The sequence below is a fragment of the Gadus chalcogrammus genome, chromosome 4, assembly GCF_026213295.1.
Source record: "Gadus chalcogrammus isolate NIFS_2021 chromosome 4, NIFS_Gcha_1.0, whole genome shotgun sequence".
Taxonomy (NCBI): domain Eukaryota; kingdom Metazoa; phylum Chordata; class Actinopteri; order Gadiformes; family Gadidae; genus Gadus; species Gadus chalcogrammus.
In genome coordinates, this window is record NC_079415.1 from 28466681 (window position 1) to 28488533 (window position 21853).

The window sequence follows — 21853 nt, forward strand, 5'->3', positions numbered from 1 at the left end:
CGTTATTATCCAATTCCCTTTCTCTCTCTCTCTCTTCCGTTTGGCTTTTATGGGTCGCGGCGTCTCCTCCGGCACTTTTTATTCGGTGAATCCATCGTGTTTTCCCGGGCTCCCCTCCTGCGGTTGTTGATCGGATTAACCGATTTTATTTCCCTCCGGGGTACTCGTTAATTCGGAATCCCCTCGTCTATCATTGTCTGCCTTTTGGACGTTCTTCTTTGTGTGCTCGGGCTCTAAACTCCCTCCTCTAATTAGGTCAGTGTAGGAGGAAAATAACATTACAGAAAAGATGAAAACCTTCGGAATCTGTAGTTTCGGTCGACGTAAGTCGGGAATTAATTGAGGCGGCGCAAAACTGGACATGGAACAATGGTAGCGAAGGGAGAGGGGAGGCGATGGAGTCAGATAGATGAGGGTGGGGGTGGAAAAAGGATGTTTTTGGAATATCTAGACTCACCAATCTTTTTCCAACCCAATCCTCCCCGACACTTACCCACACACACTCACACACCCCATTTCCTCCGTCGGAGATGGCTCCGAGTGGTTCCATGCTGTTGGCGTCCATTAGAGCAATGGATTGTGGGTAGAGTGAACCGGAATCGCCGTTAGTCGCAGATGAGCCGGCAGCAGCGTTGCATTGTGGGCTAACACCCCCCCCCCCCCCCATTCCTTGGGGGGGGGGAATACGCAGGCCCTACTCCGAGTGTTGCCATGAAGAATGTGTCGGCGTGCTTTTAATTCGGCCCAGGCGTACGGAAATGCGGTCTGGTTTCCGCGGCGACGAGACCAAGGCGCGGCGTCTCTTCCTTCCTGTACTCCAGGTTTTTTTGCGCAACAGTGAGGCGGCTAGGCCTTCAGACACACACAGACACACAGACGCCCAGACACGCACACACACGCCCAGACACGAGAATAAACAAACAGCAGACATGAGCAGGCATAAACACACACTCTCACGCACACACACGCACGCAGATGTTGGGCGCCGCTTGCATGCTGCCACGCTGCATTCCATGCGATGACGGGGTGTCTGAGAGGGGGGGAGAGAGCGCCTTGGTGATTGCAGAGATCTGATTGTGGGTAGACCCTGAGTTCCCCTGCTCCATTGGGGTAGAGGATTGCGATCAATCAGTGTACACACCATCCGGTGTTTGTGTGTTTTTGCGTTATGTCTGCTCTGTGTTTGTGTGTGTGTGTGGGGTCTTACTGTTACTTTGTATAACAACAGTTAAAACAAGGGGGCGTGTATGAGTCTTTGGTTAAACACACTCGCGCGTTTGTGTGTGTGTGTGTTTATACAGTAAGGCCATTAATCAAAGTATAACCTAGGCCGAAACGTGAACTAATCTCTGACCAATCGATCACAGAGGACAATCTCTGCCACCGTAACGCCAGACCAGAAGAACCAACTGGCCCACTGAGTGAATGCTAGTTGGTAGCCCAAACATCACCAAGTGCTGTTTGTTGGAATTCAGGCGTGCATTAGGAGCCACTCTCTGTCCGAGAGTGGCAGAGCGCCGCCTCTGGAAGAGAGACGGAGGGAAGGCGTCGGGAGATTTGAGTTTGGGTCTTTCTTGATCTTGATCTGTGTTCCAAAACCCATACTACCAGACGATTTAGGATCCCCGAGAAAGATTTTGTTTATCCCAATTCATAGTATGGGACAGGAAGTATGTCAAGCAGGATGTTGAACTACGTCTGGTCGTATTTTGTAGTTTGAAAAGCCAACATACTTTTGGCAATAGCCAAAAAGGCCCGTCGCATCGACTGAGCCCGGGAAGAATAATGTGTTGCACTGCAGTTGTGCTAATCATTGAAATCCCCTGAAGTATTACCCAATCGTATGCACACTGAGTGCACCAGTATGTACTTTGTACTTTATAAGGGTAGATGCAGTACGTCTCGGTCTGTGTTTAACACGATGGCTCTCAATGGATGGGGCTGTGATGCATGCCAAGGGGGCCACTTCTGATTGGTTGACACCCAAAGCCTATCCAGAGTTGAAAGCGAAAGTTGACAGAGCATCACAGACCTCATGAAATTTTAAAAAATATGAATATTGTTCTTGAGATGATACGCCGTCTCGGCTGTGGTGATCTGTGATCAGAAAACCGCTCGGAGCCAAGACAACCTTATTGAATTATGGTCTCAATTAAGAAGAACACATTTGTTGCATAAAATATATTTAAATTATATGTTTTGTTCATAATCGATGTGATTTCTTACACAATATACATTTTTTTCACTCAAACTCCAGAATAATATACATCGGTCTGCGTATTTCCCCCCCGCACCCGAGAATAATGGATTCAGAAGCACTTTTCTCCTTGAAAGTGAAACCAGCGACCATCCGACCAATAACAATGTGTGTATATGGACTAGAATTAAATCAGTATTCATTCACATATAGCATACTTTTGTCAACGTGTGTGTGTGTGGGAACCTGAACCTCACTCGGTGCTGCCCCGGAGCTCTGCTCAAACCATCCATTATTAAACGCTGCTGCTGTCCGTCTGCCCCGTCACCACGGCAACGCTTGTTTACTGCTGCGGTTTTAGTCACACGTACACACAGTCACTCTCATGGCCTCTCACCCCCGTGCTCTGACGCGGCCGCACGGACACCTGGTGTGTGTGGGTCTCGGTGTGTGTGTGTGCGTGTGCGTGTGCGTCTCTAGCCGTGTGCTTTAGTTTGTCTCTAGTGGTGTGTGCGTCTGTGTGCTTCTCTAGCGATGTATCTGCCTGTTTTCTCGAGCACTGTGTGTGTCTCTTGCAATGTGTTTGCACATCTCTAGCTGTGTGTGTGTGTGTGTGTGTGTGTGTGCATTTGTCTCACGGCGTGTGTGTGTGTGTTTCTCAAGCGCTATGTGTAGGTGTGTGTCTCTTGTGGTGTTTGTGTGTGTGTGTGTGTGTCCATGTCTCTAGCTGCGTGTGCGTTAATATCTCGGCTTGTGTATGTGCTGTTCTCTAGCGCTGTATGTGTGCCTAGTGCTGTCTGTGTGTGTTTCTAGAGGTGTGTGTGTCTCTAGCAGTGGTGTGTCTCTAGGGGTGTTTGTGTGTTTTGCTAATTCAAAACAAGCAGCAGCTTGGTTGAATCTTTTTATTTTTCTCAGTTTTAAACCTGCTTACGAATGTGTTGTTGAAATCGCTGCAGTATACAGATACCGCAGCTTACTGAACCACACAACAACCTGAAAGTGTGAAACATCTGACCACACACACACACACACACACACACACACACACACACACACACACACACACACACACACATACACATACACATACGCACACAAATGTACTGGTGAACAGTCAAAAAGCACGAAGAAGAGAAGATTTTGCGAGAGAAGATCCTCCCTTCTTCCAACCCATGATGTCTGTCTCTCCACCCCCCCCTCTCTCCCTCCCTCCTCTCTCCCTCCTTCCACCATCCCTCCTTGTCTTCTTGTTCTCTGAATGTTGGTCATGCTTCATGCTAGATTTTTTACTCAACCTCATCTGACCCCTACACACACAGACACACACGCACAAAATGCATGCAGGTCACACACACAATTGCATGACCTGCATGTGAGAGTGTTTCTGTGTGGTTCCTAATCATTGACCCGTTCTTTTAGAGACAGCCATACAAAGCAGCAGACACATACACGCGTACGCACACAGACACACACACACACACACACACACACACACACACACACACACACACACACACACACACACACACACACACACACACACACACACACACACACACACACAGTCACAGACATACTCACAGAAACACACACACACACACACACGCACGCACGCACACGCGCACACACACACGCACGCACGCACGCACACATACATCGTTTTAACCCAATTCGTTGAATGGGAAAGGAAGTATGTAATAAATAGCAGGATGTTGTACTACATCCGATCGTTTTATGTAGTTTGAAAAGCCAGCATGCTTTTTGGCAATAGCCAAAAAGGCCCGTTACATCGACTGAGCCCGGGAAGGATAATGTGTTGCACTACAGGTGTGCCAATCAGTGAAATCCCCTGAAGTATGACCCAATCGCACACTGTGTGCACCAGTATGTACTTTGTAAGGGTAGCTGCAGTACGTATCCAAGTAAAAATAACAAATGTGATTTGGAACGCAGCCTCTGTCTGTGTTTAACACGACGGGTCCCAATGGATGGGACCCGTTCTTTAGAGACAGCCATAAACAGCAGCACACACACACACACACACACACACACACACACACACACACACACACACACACACACACACACACACACACACACACACACACACACACACACACACACACACACACACACACTGCCATATACTCACAGACACACACAGACAAACAGACATACTCACAGAAACACACACACACACACACACACACACACACACACACACACACGGATCCCTCGCCCCCCACAAAAACATCATCGACCTGACGACCGAGCCTGACCCCTGACCTCTGACCTCCTCTGCCCTCCAGACGGCCGCACGCTGCAATACGAGGAGACGGTGATCATCGCCCTGGCGTCCGTGTCCGTTCTGGCCGTGGTCGCTGCGGCGGCGCTCTTCGGGTACCGCATGATGCGTGGTGAGTTGCCATGACAGTGTTTCATCACTGAGCTTATTTTATAAACAGGCTCTGTGTTTACTTTTTGTTTGTTCTTTATTCCCTAATGTCTGCTTTTTTGGGTTTGATTTTTTTTCATGGTTTGAACAGACTTACTGTCTGTGTTTTGTTCTGACCGAATAAAGCTCTGGTTAATGCTGTGTGTGTGTGTGTGTGTGTGTGTGTGTGTGTGTGTGTGTGTGTGTGTGTGTGTGTGTGTGTGTGTGTGTGTGTGTGTGTGTGTGTGTGTGTGTGTGTGTGTGTGTTTTTATTGATGTGGGTGTGCATGTATGCAACGGTTTGTGTATGTGTGTTTTCGCATTTTGGAATTTGTGTGCCTCATGTTTTTGGTTTGTATTACTGTGTTTGTAATACGTGTGCCTCCACGTGTGTGTGTGTGTGTGTGTGTGTGTGTGTGTGTGTGTGTGTGTGTGTGTGTGTGTGTGTGTGTGTGTGTGTGTGTGTGTGTGTGTGTGTGTCTTAATTGTGTGTGTTTGTGTTTAATCATGTGTATGTGTCAACAGGAGGTTGTAATCAGGGACTTCACAACCTGAACATGATGGAGGCCGCAGGCTCAGAGAGCTCCCTGGATCTCGACAACCTTAAGCTGCTGGAGGTCAGTGTCTCTCTATCACCCTCGCTCTCTCTTTCTCTCTCTCTCTTTATTGCTGCTCAGCGTCTGTCTGACTGTCTCTCTCTGTCTGTCTGCCTCTCTGTCAGTCTCTCTCCTCTCTCTTCAGTCTATTGTATTATTTACTGGCTGTAGGGCTTACTATCCCAAAGTGTGTGTTCAGTTATCACTAGGGATGCACCGAATATTCGGCCAACGAAAATGTTCGGTCGAAAATGGCCCAAAACATAATTTTCGGTTTCGGCCGAAGTAGTAAAAAGGTCTAAAATAATACACTGAACATTTTTATTTTTGATTTAAAAAAATAAAATAAAAATATCGTTTTACTCATTTATTTAAAGGTACATTGTTCTTAAGTTATTGCTATAAGGTCTGCTGGAATGTTAGAAAACGTTCAGTATGAAATAAATATTTTGTATCAAAATTGTTATTGATTTTTTTATTGAAAAGCAAGACAAAAAAGTTTATAAAGGACATTTAATTGTTTGATTTATGCAATGGTGAAAAATTAAAGCAAACTGAATGAAAAACAGCAAAAGCCACATTCGGTATTCGGTTTCGGCTTTCGGCCAACTGTTTCAGTATATTCGGTTTCGGTTTCGGCCAAGAATTTTCATTTCGGTGCATCCCTAGTTATCACTGATGCTCCGGCATTACCACAGACACCTGGAGAGAGAAAGGGAGAGAGAGAGAGAGCGAGAGAGACTACATGATATCATGAAAGGATCTCAGGCATTGTTCTGGGAGGTGTGCGGTGCCGGTACACACTTGGGCGGGGTCATCAGTGTCACCACTCACGTGTACTTTTCTTTCCTGGGAGAGGAAGTCTTGAGCGTGCATGTTTTCAGAAACCAAAACAGGCGATAATGAATAAGTGTGTGTGTGTGTGTGTGTGTGCGTGCGTGTACATACCTATTCTCTCTTTAATGTGTGTGTGTGTGTGTGTTTGTGTGTGGTTAAGCCCACACTGAAGGCGTGTGCAGCCGCTTCGTGACTGCGTGCCCAGACAGGTCCACATTATGAAGGAGGTATTTTTAGTCTTGTTCAACAACGAGATGAAAAGCACCGGTCACTTCCGCCGGCGTATTTATCGAGATATATACGGATACACAGAAACACACACACACAGAATCACACACACACAGAATCACACACACACACTCACACAGACACACAGACACACACACACACACACACACACACACACACACACACACACACACACACACACACACACACATAGACACACAGACAGATACACGGACTAACACAGAGACACACACTAACACACAAAGCGACACACCGAGAGAGAGACAAGACAGAACACTTGAGCCAGCATTAGTTTATTTTAGCATGCGTCACCAAGCCGGCGTCTGTTTTATTTTTTTTCCATACGCAACCTCCAAAGCCCACTCAGAAACAGGTCTGTATGGATCTTCACAGAGACCGGCATCTTTGATAACGTCTGGCATTCAACGTGCTTAACACACTGTGGATGAAAAAAACAACACCACAAAACGAAGTCATAGAATACCCAACACAAAGCAAACACTAAACAAGGACACCTTGTTCTTCTGTTCTCAGAGAGAGAGAGAGAGAGAGAGAGAGAGAGCGAGAGCGAGCGCGCTTGCCCTTGGTGGCTTATCAAACTATGGGCCCCAGGTGTGCGGGCGGTGGTGAAAGGGCGCTTAGCTGAGCTGGCTAGGGGCCGCAGTGGCAGTCAAAACAAGCGGACCCTTGGCTATTGTAACACGACGTGAGGCGAGAGTGGGGTCTCTTTTCGACTCCTTATTTTTTTGGTTGTGTGGGTGGCGGAGGATTTATTGCGATTGCTTCTATGTTTGCAATCGTTCAACGGAGGCTGAGATGACCGCCTAGCGATGCGCTAAAACACGTGCACCCGGAGACACACACTAAACACACACACAAGGGACGCTCAGTATTCCTGACGGAGATCTGGGTGGTGCAGATGTGTCTGTGGCGGGGTGTAAACAGGGCTTTCTTGGACGCCTCTGTGATTAATGCTCAAACCGCACAGTTAATCCTTTCTGACAGAGCTCCAAACTGCTTCTGTGCCCTGTCTGTAGTACCCGGTGTGTCTGGGCGCCTGTCCTCCTGTCTGTACACTGTCTGTCTGTCTGTCTGTCTGCCCGTCTGCCCGTCTGTCCGTCTGTCTGTCTGTCTGTCTGTCTGTCTGCCTGCCCGTCTGTCTGTCTGTCTGTCTGCCTCTCTCTTAGCCTGTGACACTTTCTACATCTGAAAGAGAGGGAGAGAAAAGTGAGGAGGGCGTTTTATCCTCCAGTTTATCTGTCTGTCTACCTGTGTGTGGGTCCGTCCGTCTGCCTGTCTGCGAGCTCTTTGTTTGGGGGGGAAGGGAGGATGGCGACATTTAAAGGGCTTGTTGTTTGAAGTCACATTTCTCTCTCTCCCGTTCGTCTCTCGGTGTCTGGCAGACACTTGCCCGACGGGTCGGTTATGAAGTGAGAAATAATTGAAACACCTGCTTCACAAATCGTCTCCATTCCTCGCTGTAACTCTATCTGTCTCATCTCTGCCCGTCTCATCTCTGTCCGTCTCCATCTGGCTGTCGCTCTGAATCCAATACCGACGCCTTCCTCGGCTCGGGGATCAGTTTGACAGTCGGGGCACATAAAACCGTACACCTTCGACCTTACCTACGACCAAAACCTGACGACCTCCTCTCTCTCTATCTCTCTCTGTACCCCCCCCGCTCCCTCCTCCCCCCTCAGCTGATCGGGCGTGGCCGCTACGGCGCCGTGTACTGCGGCTCGCTGGACGAGCGGCAGGTGGCGGTCAAGGTGTTCACGGCGGCCAACCGGCAGAACTTCCTCAACGAGTGCTCCATCTACCGGCTCCCCCTGCTGGAGCACGACAACATCGCGCGCTTCGTGGCGGCCGACGAGCGCACCGGCGCCGACGCGCGCACCGAGTACCTGCTGGTCATGGACTACTACCCCCACGTGAGTACAGCCGGAGCCTGTGTGCGTCGATTCAGGTGGGTGGTTACCCCGCGGCAAGATGGCGGCAGCATTGACGCATACGTTCCACTGAACAGCGCAGCTCAGGCGACGTCTAGTCAAGATATATATCTATGAGCGTCCCAAGATAGCGCCCAAAGCTAGCACCTCAAGCTAGCGCCCCATGCGAGCTCCTCAAGCTAGCTCCCCAATCAAGCTCTTCAGGGGTTGGCTGCTTTACGCTTTCGGAAGTCACCATGGACAAGCTGTTGTGCGGAATAATTACATGTTTTTTTGGGGGAGAGGAATAGGGTTGATTTGAGTGGTCGGATGGCATCATTGGGGGTGATCTATGGTCAAAGTTTTGATCGGACGGAGCAAGAGTGTCGGTTGGAACGCAGTGGGGTTAGCTCCGCCCATATTTGGTCTTGGTGACCCAGTCGAAGCAAAGGAAACACCCGTATGTTTCTTTCACAGTGAGGTGGCTTCGCTAATGTTGACCTTACAACCGCAAATGTTTGACTTTTTTAAAGGAGCATTTCACCGGTGGAGGCATGAATATGTATGGAAATTGGGTCCTATATGTAGTCGAATAATAAAATAAAATTCTAATTTGGTGCCGTCTTGACCGAGGAAAGGCAGAAAGTGACTTTTTGGCGCTTGTGGATTGATAACAACAACTCCCACCATGCACCACGATGCACAGCTTCGCAGGCCACCCCCGCTGATCTAGATCTCCGCCTATCGGACACCTCGCTCGCTGTTCCATCTACCAAGCTGATACCGGACTGCTTGAAAATCATTTCACACAACATTTCTAGTGAAGAGTATTAGTTGGTGAACTCAGTGAATTAGTCCTCGTTTGTATTTCTTTCGAAAAGGTGAACTTTTGCATAGTGCCATCTTCTATGTCAGATCCAGTACCTTCCGCCATTGTACTTCAGCTTTATCAACAGCCTCTGTTAGCTTAGCTTCGGACGCTGTGGATGTTAGTTTCTGCTGGTGAAGTCCCACCCACTGGCACTGCTCTAACAGGTCTGTAGCGACAGTGGGTCCCACCCCCTATAGAGGGGTGGGAATAGTGCTTGTAGTCTTACGAGAATCCTCCCCTCTTACACTTCCTATTTACTTCTACGCAAAAATCGTCATATTGCGTCATCTTAGAGTGTTGGAGATCGATACGGATCTCTCCAGTCTCCCCAGAAAATAAGGGAATGATGCACGACCATTCAAAAATATGAGTGGGTTTCTAACGATACAAAGCTTAATGGAAATGGGTGAAGTTTCCCTTTAACATAATTTTGACAAGGGAGAGTAAACACAGATAACTGACTCAATATTAGAAGAACACAGTTGAGGAAAAACAAAAGGGTGGAGGGCCAGATAAACAGAATATGACGTGTGTGTGTGTGTGTGTGTGTGTGTGTGTGTGCGTGTGTGCGTGTGTGTGTGTGTGTGTGTGTGTGTGTGTGTGTTTGCCTTCATGCGTGCGTGTATGTGTGTATGCACATGTCAGACGATGAAGGGTGCTGTGGTCTTTGCCCAACCGGAATGATTCAAAGCGATGCGGTTGCGTCATCGTGTTAAGAACAACGATGTGTAACTAACTTCCATGGGAACGGCATTCCAGTGGAACGCCGCAGTGGTATTTTCCGGTCAACGGGGAAAAACATTTGGTTGTACTTTCTAGAAATATTTCATTTATGTCGTCCTGTGATAGAGCCGTCCTAAAAGAATCCCAATTCATGAGGGTTTGGGATTATTATTCAATTTAGAATGATTGTATTTATTTTATACTTTCCAGAAGCATAATTGTAAATGCATTATATGATATTATGTCATGTTATACTCGAGACATTTCTCTCTTTATCTGACCGTTGATTAACTGGAGAATATCGTCAAGATACATTTCCTAAATTTTACCTGTCTTTTGAAAGTTTCCTTTGCAGTTTTATGAGACGGCCTGAGGAGGCCAATTTCTATTTCTGATAAATATATTCCATTCAATATCCGATGCGAGACCTTCCTTCGAGCCTGCACTGTGTTTCCTGTGTTTCCAATTCAACAGCCGATGAAAAGGGAGCTGTTTGTTCGGAACGCAGAAATACAAAATAAAGTCTAGACATTTATATCCCATCGCACGAGACAAACCAGTTGACGGTATGCCCGTCTGTGCGAGAGGTGGATAAAGAACGGGTGCGTGTGCTTCGATTTTAGCCCCTGAAACAAACAGATAAAGCGCTAAATCAGTCAACAACCTTCCCCCCCTGTTAAGACTCTCATGCGTGTTCCCGTTTAATAAGGAGTTGCCTCGCTCTCAGCCATTCAGACGCCGCATTAGCGGTCACCTGACCCATGCCAGCCTATGAAAGGAGTCCATTATGCATGGGGGGGGGTTGACGCTGCTAGCTTTCTGTGTTGTCATGGCGAGGAGGGCAAGGAGAAGGCATGGGTCCTCTGTGGAACAGGCATTGCGTATCTGCTCATTCCAGACCGGTAATAGGATCTATTTAAAATGAACGGTTAGTAATCACATTGACTTTGCTAGCGGAAGGAGGGCAGGGAAATTTTCCATGTGTTCAATTTATGAAAGGAATACAAATATTTGTGTGTTTGCTTATTCGTCATGGACGTGTGTTTGTCTTCTTGTATACCGGCGGTAATGGTAGATTGTGTGTTTTTATCCTGTGCCTCATCAGCTTAGTGTTTGATGGATGAGACTGGGAAGTAGTCTCATCCAATTTAACTTGATAACCCAATGATTTCTCAACACCATCCCAATTATGAAAAAATCCCAAAAATGTAACGCTCCAACCAAAAGTGTGTGTTTGTGTGCGTGCGTCGTTGTGTACGTGTGTGTGTGTGTGTGTTTTTGTGCGTGCGTCTTTGTGTATGTACGTGTGTGCGTGTCTTTGCGTACGCGTGTGTGCGTGTGTTTGTGTGTACGTGCCTCGCTCGGGGTGGAGTGTTTATCCTTCAAGCGGAAACGTTCTCTTGGCCGGTCTCCACCCCGGGGTTGGAGCACAGGGTTACATAAACAACACTGGCTCGGTGTTCTGCTAACACTGGGACTTGAACCCAGAGCAGCAGGGACTCATCTAGGCCCAAACTGGGGGGTTTGAACCCAGAGTAGTGGAGGACGATATCTGCAGAACACTGGGGTCTGTGGAGGAGTGGATGCCTGCTAACAATAGGGCTGGAACCCAGAAGAGCAGAGGTTAATCTATGCTGTAGTTGGGGGTCAGAACCTAAAACAACAGAGGTCGATAGGCATCGGTTAATGTGTGCTGTTGTGTGAGATTTGAACCTCAAAGAGCAGATGTTTATGTTTATGATTTGAACCTAAAGTTACCCTGGCGAGTCTCTCTCTCTCTCTCTCTCTCTCTCTCTCTCTCTCTCTCTCTCTCTCTCTCTCTCTCTCTCTCTCTGTCTCTGTCTCTGTCTCTCTTCATCTTTCTCTTTCCATCCCTCTCTCTCTACCGTGCCCAGCATTGTAACCATTGTGACCTCCACGCTGGACATCGTGTTTCTCTTTTTATTTCGGTCCTCCCTGGCCCTCCCCTTGTGTCCCCCCTCCCCTTCCTTCCTGTCTACTGTTCTCAGCGCTCTTCTTGGTTTCCTCTCAGATTTCTTCTCCCCGGCTCACTTCCTGCCTGCCTCCCCCTCCGCAGCCCTCCTCGTCTTTACCCTCTATCTTTATCTTCCTCTTATCATCCATCCCTCTTGCCTCTGCTACACCTTTGTCTTTCCACTATTACTCTTTAATTCATCCCTGGTCTCACTCTGGTCTTTCTCTCTCCGTCTCCCTCCCTCTCCGGTCTCTTTCTGTCTCTCTGGTCCCTTTCTGTCTCTCCCCGGTCTCCCTCTCTCTGGTCTCTCTCTGGTCCCTCTCCGGTCTCTTTCTGTCTCTCTGGTCACTTTCTGTCTCTCCCCGGTCTCCCTCTCTCTGGTCTCTCTCTGGTCTCTCTCTGGTCCCTCTCCGGTCTTTTTCTGTCTCTCTGGTCCCTTTCTGTCTCTCCCCGGTCTCCCTCTCTCTGGTCTCTCTCTGGTCTCTCTCTGGTCCCTCTCCGGTCTCTTTCTGTCTCTCTGGTCCCTTTCTGTCTCTCCCCGGTCTCCCTCTCTCTGGTCTCTCTCTGGTCTCTCTCTGGTCTCTCTCTGGTCCCTCTCCGGTCTCTTTCTGTCTCTCTGGTCCCTTTCTGTCTCTTCCCGGTCTCCCTCTCTCTGGTCTCTCTCTGCTCTCTCTCTGGTCTCTCTCTGGTCCCTCTCCGGTCTTTTTCTGTCTCTCTGGTCCCTTTCTGTCTCTCCCCGGTCTCCCTCTCTCTGGTCTCTCTCTGGTCTCTCTCTGGTCCCTCTCCGGTCTTTTTCTGTCTCTCTGGTCCCTTTCTGTCTCTCCCCGGTCTTCCTCTCTCTGGTCTCTCTCTGGTCCTTCTCCGGTCTCTTTCTGTCTCTCTGGTCTCCTTCTGGTCTCTAATCCGGTCTCTCTGTCTGGTCTCCCTCTCTCTTGTCTCTCTCTATGGTCCCTCTCCGGTCTCTTTCTGTCTCTCTGGTGTCTCTGTCTGGTCTCCCTCTCTCTTGTCTCTCTTTCTGGTCTCCCTCTCTCTTGTCTCTCTGTCTGGTCTCCCTCTCTCTGGTCTCTCTGTCTGGTCTCCTCTCTCTTGTCTCTCTGTCTGGTCTCCCTCTCTCTGGTCTCTCTGTCTGGTCTCACTCTCTCTGGTCTCTATCTGGTATCTCTGGTCTCTCTCTGTCAGTTCTCTCTATCTCTGGTCTGTATCTGGTCTCTCTCGCTCTCTCTGGTCTCTCTCTGTCTACCACCTCACTACCCATCTCCTAACCCCCCTCCCTCTCTCTCTCTCTCTCTCTCCGCTGTGTGCAGGGCTCTCTCAACCGCTACCTGGGCCTCCAGACCAACGACTGGGGGAGCAGCTGTAGGCTGGCGCACTCTGTGACCCGTGGCCTGGCCTACCTCCACACCGAGCTCTGCAAAGGAGGTGAGCCCCCCCCCCCACACACACACACACACACACACACGCACACTGACAGACACACACGCACACGCTAACACAGTGATTCACATAATAATAATAATAAATGAAATTTATATAGCGCTTAATATGGTACTCTAAGACGCTTTACATATTGGCCTATCAAAACTATGTAAGACAGACTAGGAATAACAGAAAAACAGAGGTTAAACATGAAGAGTAAGGTGGGAGTTAGGTGGGGAAGGCTAGTGTGAAAAGGTATGTTTTGAGGGCAGATTTGAAAGAAGAGAGGGTTGGAGAGACTTTGATGTGGGAGGGGAGTGAATTCCAAAGGGTGAGGGCAGCAACTGAGAAGGCCTGATCACCCCAAGTCCGTCGCTCAGTCCGTGGAACTTGTAGCAGGTTGGCAGAATTGGACCTGAGGAATCGGGAGGGGGTTTGGTGATGGAGGAGGTCGGCAAGGTAGGGGGGGGCTAGGCTGTTGAGGGCCTTGTAGGTGATGAGTAAGATTTTGTAGTTGATTCTGTGTTTAATTCGAAGCCAATGGAGTTCACGGAGGACAGGTGTGATGTGTTCTCTGGAGCGGGTACCAGTGAGGAGGCGTGCAGCTGAGTTCTGGACATATTGAAGTTTTTTGAGGACTTTGTTGGTGGTGCCGTAGAGAAGACCATTGCAGTAGTCAAGCCTGGATGAAATGAAAGCGTGGATGAGTGTCGCAGCAGCGGTAGTTGACAGGTTGGGGCAGAGGCGGGCGATATATATCTGCGCTCATACACACAGATATATACATAATAGGGATGCACCGAATATTCTGCCACCGAAAATGTTCGGCGGAATATGGCCCAAAACATAATTTTCGTTTTCGGCCGAAGGAGTAAAAAGGCCGAAAGAAATACACAGAACTTTTTTATTTAAAAAAAAAATAATAAAAAAAAATGCTTTACTCATTTATTTAAAGGGGACCTATTATGCTTTTTCGACTTTTATGACATATAAACGTTGTTATAATGATTGATAGTCATGTTTAACCATACTAAAGTGTCAAATAATGACGTACATGCATTTCGACGTATTCCCCGCTGACAGTCTGGGGTGGCTGTGCAGAGCGCTAAACACTCGGGACAACGTTTGCAATTCACTTGTTCACATTTCCGGGAAATCATCTACGTAGAGGCACTCCTGCCGCGCCCCCATATGCCTGGTCAAATCTGCCCGTGCGCGCTTCAAGGAAGGTCACCAATCACAATGGAGTTGGGTTGGCAGAAGGGGGGCGAGGGGGCGGAGAAGGACGAAACCGAGCGTTGACAGAGAATGCTGAAAGCGCCCAGATGAGAGGAAGAGTTTCCCGAAAATCTACATCGTTTTTTGTGCATGGTTAAACATGACTATCAATCATTAAAACAACATTTATAGGTCATAAAAGTCGAGAAGCATAATAGGTCCCCTTTAAAGGTACATTGTTCTTAAATTCTTGCTATAAGGTCTGCTGGAATGTTAGAAAACGTTCAGTATTAAATACAATTTTTGTATTCAATTTGTAATTGATTTTTTATTGAAAAGCAAGACAAAAAAGTTTATAAAGGACATTTAATTGTTTGATTTATGCAATGGTATAAAATTAAAGCAAAATGAATGAAAAACAGCAAAAGCAACATTCGGTATTCGGTTTCGGCTTTCGGCCAACTGTTTCAGCATATTCGGTTTCGGCCAAGAATTTTGATTTCGGTGCATCCCTAATACATAATCACACACATATAATTGTATGTGCGTTCACACACACACGCACTGATATAATCACTCACACATGCATGTTTCCTCTGAAAGGCCCACACACAACAACCTGACACACTTTCCCGCTAATAGTCAAACACACTTTCCCATGAGCGAGCACACATTCCCATGGGCATACACACACCCACACAAACTCTCATGCGAACAGACTCACTCTCTCTCTCTCTCTGTCTCTCTCTCTCTGTCTCCGTCTCTTTCACATGCACACACACACAGACACACATACGCACGCGTACACACACACACACATTCAGGGCTTTATTTTCAAGGACGCCACAGTGAACCCAAACACACAAACACATACATACACACAGACAGAGAGACAACACAGACAGACACACAGACACACAAACAGAGTAGACAGACACACAGAGAAAAAACAACCACACACAGGGAACACATAACCCCCCCCCCCCTACACACACACATACACACACAGAAAGTACAGAGTTGTGCCACTTCTATGGCAACCAGAGAGAGAGAGAGAGAGAGAGAGAGAGAGAGAGAGAGAGAGAGAGAGAGAGAGAGAGAGAGAGAGAGAGACTAACTTGGCTTCAGATGACAGGCCTGTGGCTAATGGATCTAATTTGATGCAGACAGTCAGCACTCTCTCTACCTCTCTTCTCTCTCTCTCTCTCTCTCTCTCTCTCTCTCTCCCTCTCTCTCTCTCTCTCTCTCTCTCTCATCTCTCTCTCTCTCTCTCTCTCTCTCTCTCTCTCTCTCTCTCCTATCTCTTCTTTCCCTCTGTGTGTCTCTCGTCCTCTCCTCTTTCTCTCTTCCTCTCTCTCTGGGTCCTGTTTCCGTGTCTCCTCCTCGTCTCCTGTTGACATCTGAACCACGCCAAAGGCCTGTTGACATGGAGGACTGCTGGAGTCCTCCCCAAGACTGTAGACCCAGTCTCTTAGGACACGGTGTGGACAACAGGGAGAGGGACAGAGAATATTTTAGAGAGAGGGAGAGAGAGAGAGGGACTTTTATCTGCTGAGCACAAGCGCGGCGCCTTCCGAAACTGCAACTACTAAAATGTAAATGGCTGTACAAGCTAGTTTCTTAAAAAAACCTTGAAAGAGAGGAGCAGGGTTATAGAGAATGATGGAGTGAGAGACAGACAGAGAGAGAGAGGACCAGGAATATAGAGAATGGTGTAGAGAGGGAGAGTCGAGGAATAAAGATTATGATGTGGCGAGAGAGGGAGAGAGACAGAGAGAGGGAGAGAGAGAGAACTGACTAAATAGATGATTATGTATTTAGCGAGAGGACAAGGGACGTTTTAAAATGATGTAAAAAGAGAACAAGGCAGGCTTAGGGAGATAACGATAATGGGGAGAAAGATGGAGACCCAGGTAATTGGATGATCAAAAGTGAAAGAAGATAATGCACAGAGAAAGAGAGAGATTATTAACTGGAGAGAGAGAGAGAGAGAGAGAGAGAGAGAGAGAGAGAGAGAGAGAGAGAGAGGGAGAGGGAGAGGGAGAGAGGGAGAGAGAGAAAGGGAGAGAGAGAGAGAGAGAGAGAGAGAGAGAGAGAGAGAGAGAGAGAGAGAGAGAGAGAGAGAGAGAGAGAGAGAGAGAGGCCTCGAACATACCGATTATTCTGGTATCTTGCGAGCCCTGCCTGCACTACCGCAACCGCCAGACCCTACTACAGCGCCTCTCTTCCGGTGACCGTGCGCCCTCTGGCGGCCAATGTGGAATTGCACCAAGAGACCCCTTTTAATCTCATTGTGGGACGATTATGAGATTCAATTTGTTAAAAGTAAAATTACATTCAAACAGCGTTTATTTACTTCAGACAAAGAAGCCTCCTTAATTTTCTCTTTATTTAAAAGTGGATAATGAATAGCAATACACATTATGAATTACGAATCATGGACAACATGTTAATTTGGTAGCTTTGCTGATGTACATCTCTTTCTTTATTTTTTTTATTGTCCCATAATTGCTATCTCTCTCACTCTCTCCATCATTCGCTCCCTCTCTATTGATATATGAGTCACTATCCCTATTTCTCCATCTATCTATTTCTCTCCCACTCCTCTCTCTCTCTCTCTCTCTCTCTCTCATCTCTCTCTCCTCTCTCTCTCTCTCTCTCTCTCTCTCTCTCTCTCTCTCTCTCTCTCGCGGTCTCCCTCCCTCCCTCCCTCCCTCCCTCCCTCCCTCTTTATTCTTCATTCACTCATTCCATTAAATTCAAGAGTGCTGTACTGGCATGGAAAATAAACACGGACATTGCCAAAGCAGTTAAAAATGCGAAGGAAAAATAACAATGTAAACTCCCTCTCTCTCTCCTTCTGTCCTCTCTCTCTCTCTCCCTCCCTCCCTTCCTCCATTCTCTCTCCCTCCTTCCTCCCCTCCTCCCTCTCTCCCTCCTTCCCTCCTTTTCCCCCCATTCTCCCTCCCTTTCTCCCCCCTCCTTCTCTCTCTCCCTCCCTCCCTCCCTCCCTCCCTCCTTTTCGCCCCCCCTCCCTCCCTCCCATTCTCCCTCCCTTTCTCCCCTCCTCCCTCCCTCCTGCCTTAACACCTTTCCCCCTCCTCCCTCCCTCCCTCCCCCAGACCTGTACAAGCCCGCCGTCTCCCACCGGGACCTGAACAGTCGTAACATCCTGGTGAAGGCGGACGGCGCCTGCGTCATCATCGACTTCGGCCTCTCCATGAAGCTCACGGGGAACCGCCCACAGCGCCACGGCGAGGAGGACAACGCTGCCATCAGCGAGGTCAGCGCCCAGAAGAGAGGCGGAGTCACGCCTTGTGTTCCTGTTGCGTTCCACAAAATGTCTCTGTTGTTCCTGAAACTGATGTGGGGAAGAGGATAAGGATTTCACAAGGGGCTTTTAAATTTAAGTGTGTTTGTGGGCCGGACACGATGTTCTCTCTCTCTCTCTCTCTCTCTCTCTCTCTCTCTCTCTCTCTCTCTCTCTCTCTCTCTCTCTCTCTCTCTCTCTCTCTCTCTCTCTCTCGACCATCTTTCCCTCAATCCCCAAAGCCCCATGCTCCTCGTCCAACGTCCTCACTCCTCTCCCCCCTGTCCTCCCAGGTTGGTACGATCCGCTACATGGCCCCGGAGGTCTTGGAGGGCGCGGTCAACCTGAGGGACTGTGAGTCAGCCCTGAAACAGGTGGACATGTACGCCCTGGGCCTGGTGTACTGGGAGACCTTCATGAGGTGTACTGACCTCTTCCCTGGTAATATAACACCATACTATACTATAATACTACACTATACTATAGTACTACACAATAGTACTACACAACATGTACGCCCTGGGCCTGGTGTACTGGGAGACCTTCATGAGGTGTACTGACCTCTTCCCTGGTAATATAACACCATACTATACTATAATACTACACTATACTATAGTACTACACAATAGTACTACACAACATGTACGCCCTGGGCCTGGTGTACTGGGAGACCTTCATGAGGTGTACTTACCTTTTTCCTGGTAATATAACACTATACTATACTATACTATACTATAATACTACACTATACTATAGTACTACACAATAGTACTACACAACATGTACGCCCTGGGCCTGGTGTATTGACCTCTTCCCTGGTAGTATAACACTATACTATACTATACTATACTATACTATATACTATAATTCTAAACTACAATACAACACAATGTAAAAACATGTACAGGCCTGTTGTACTGAGATATGGAACACTATTACACGACCCTCAAAAAAACATTATTACAACACTACCATACAGTGCAATATGACGCAACACAAGAAAACAATACTGAGACACAACAGCACAACACCATTAACGCATCGACCCCACACCATATAACTACAACACAACAGACCAAAAGAGAAAGAGACATGAGAAGATGGAGAGAGAGAGAGAGAGAGAGAGAGAGAGAGAGAGAGAGAGAGAGAGAGAGAGAGAGAGAGAGAGAGAGAGAGAGAGAGAGAGAGAGAGAGAGAGAGAGAGAGAGAGAGAGAGAGAGGCATAACACAGACTGTGAGAGAGGGAGGAAAACCCTTTGGTGTAGAGAGAGAGAGACAGAGAAGAGAGAAATAACAAAGACTGGTAGAAGGGGAGCAAAACTCATTGCTGTTGAGAGAGATGCATAAAGAAACATTGAAGTGGTCAGCATATGTAGTATTGCATGCTGGGTAGTTGTTATCCATCGCATTCAGAAGATATGGACTTTGAAGTCATTCTTTCATTTAGAGGCGACAGTTAAACAAACAACCTTCAGGTTTGCAGGGTTTTTGTTTGTCTCTCCGTTTGTCCACATATCGACTGCAGCTGTTGAGTCTGCCGGGCGGTCAACAATTATGCCGTACAGAGTCCAAATCTTCTTTGAAGGCCTTTGGTCCCGAGTTTGACGGCCATTTGACCAAGCATTCGATGCTCTGTTGATCGTGTCCCTCCCTTGTTTCTATTAAATAAAGTTGTTTTGTTACAGTGGGTCCTAACCTCCTTCCTTTTTCTCTATCTTTTTCTTGCTTATTCTTTCTCTTTCCCTGCATGTCTTTCTCCCTGTCTCTGCCTCCCCCCTCCTCCTCCCCATATCTCTTTCGCTCACTCTCTCTCGATCTTGCTCGCATTCTTTCTCATTCTCTCTCCCTCCTCCTGGCTCTCTCACTATCTCCCCCTCCCTCTCCAGGTGAGTCTGTCCCAGAGTACCAGGTGGCCTTCCAGGCTGAGGCGGGGAACCATCCCGTGTTCGAGGACATGCAGGTGCTGGTGTCACGCGAGAAGCAGCGGCCCAAGTTCCCTGAGGCCTGGAAGGAGAACAGCCTGGTGGGTGTGGCTTAGCGGGTGTGGGTGTGGCTTAGCAAGTGTGGGTGTAGCCCGTTTAGTCGTGGGTGTGTGCAAGTCAACCCGTCAGCTGTTTTGTGCAAAACGTAGCAAAATATAGTCATTCCTAAAAATAAGTTACAAAAATAAAAATTGTAGTCCTTCCAGAAAGGTCCAGATATACGGTAAAGCTACTGTCTAATTTGAAAGTATTGTTGGGTTTAGCCTGTTTCTTTGTTTGTTGTAGTAGTTTAGCCTGGTTGTGCTGGTTGTGCAAACCCCCCCAAGAAGGCTCATTGTGTTGGTGTGGAAGGTTTGGCTGGATTTTGGTAGTTTACCTTGTTTGTGTTGCTCTGTAAAGTGCAGTCTGTTTGGGGTAGACTTTAGCTAGGTTCTGTTGGGTTGTGAAATTTAGCTTGTTTGGGGTACAATTCAGCTAGCTTCTGTCTGTGCAGAATTTAGCTTGATTGTGGTGCCGTTAACTTGTTTGTGTTGCTGTGTAAAGTTTAGCTTATTTCGAGGACACTTTAGCTAGGTTGTGTTGGGGGTACACTTGAGCTTGGTTCTGTTCTTGGGTAAAGTTTAGCTTGTCTGGGGTACACTTTAGATAGCTTTTGGGTGTAGAAGAGTATAACTTGGTTGTTTGTTTCTTTATCTCACTGTGTTGTTCCAGGTGTGTGTGTGTGTGTGTAGTTGAGGTTGTTTGGTTCTTTATCTAACTGTGTTGTTCGGTGTGTGTTTAATTGAGTTTGTTTGGGCCTTCATCTAACTATGTTGTCCCGTTGTGTGTGTGTGTAGTTGAGGTTGTTAGGTTCTTTATCTAACTGTGTTTCGGGTGTGTGTGTGTGTGTGTAGTTGTGTGTGTAGTTGTGTGTGTGTGTGTGTGTGTGTGTGTGTGTGTGTGTGTGTGTGTGTGTGTAGTTGAGATTGTTTGGTTCTTTATCTAACTGTGTTGTCACGGGTGTGTGTGTGTGTGTGTGTGTAGTTGAGATTGTTTGGTTCTTTATCTAACTGTGTTGTCCCGGGGGGGTGTATGTGTGTTTGGTTGAGGTTTTTTGGTTGTTTATCTCACCGCGTTGTCCGGGGGGGTGTGTTGTTGAGGTTGTTTGGTTCTTTATCTCACGGTGTTGTCCCGGCGGGGGGTTTGGTTGAGGTTGTTTGGTTGTTTATCTCACGGTGTTGTCCCGGGGGGGGTCCAGGCGGTGCGCTCCCTGAAGGAGACCATGGAGGACTGCTGGGACCAGGACGCCGAGGCCCGGCTCACAGCCCAGTGCGCTGAGGAGCGGCTGGCCGAGCTGCTGCTCATCTGGGACCGCTCCAAGTCCGTCAGCCCCACGCTCAACCCCATGTCCACTACGCTGCACAACGAGAGGTACACACTCACACACACACACACACACACACACACAACTCAACCCCAACCCCATGTCCACCACGCTGCACAACGAGAGGTACACACTCACACGCACGCACAGACACACACACACACACACACACAACTCAACCCCAACCCCATGTCCACCATGCTGCACAACGAGAGGTACACACTCACATACACACGCACATACACACACACACACACAACCCCAACCCCATGTCCACTATGCTGCACAACGAGAGGTACACACTCACACACACACGCACATACACACACACACACAACTCAACCCCAACCCCATGTCCACCACGCTGCACAACGAGAGGTACACACTCACACACACACACACACACAAAACTCAACCCCAACCCCATGTCCACCACGCTGCACAACGAGAGGTACACACACACACGCACACACATACACATACACACAACTCAATCCCAACCCCATGTCCACCACGCTGCACAACGAGAGGTACACACTCACACACACACGCACACACATACACAAACACACAACTCAACCCCAACCCCATGTCCACCATGCTGCACAACGAGAGGTACACACTCACACACACGCACACACACACTCACACACAACTCAACCCCAACCCCATGTCCACCACGCTGCAAAACGAGAGGTACACAAACACACACACACGCACGCACGCACAGACACACACACACACACACATACAC

At 48.0% G+C, this 21853-nt stretch overlaps 1 protein-coding gene across 1 annotated transcript in view; it reads left to right on the forward strand.

Annotated features, from left to right (window-relative positions):
- LOC130380293 (bone morphogenetic protein receptor type-2-like) overlaps positions 1-21853 on the forward strand; it is a 104106-nt gene that overhangs the window by 78813 nt on the left and 3440 nt on the right. Inside the window, 8 exon segments of the mRNA XM_056587455.1 lie at positions 4507-4614; positions 5157-5248; positions 8014-8244; positions 13115-13229; positions 17567-17727; positions 18048-18195; positions 19641-19777; positions 20974-21146. Of these exon segments, the coding sequence (XP_056443430.1) occupies positions 4507-4614; positions 5157-5248; positions 8014-8244; positions 13115-13229; positions 17567-17727; positions 18048-18195; positions 19641-19777; positions 20974-21146 (1165 nt within the window).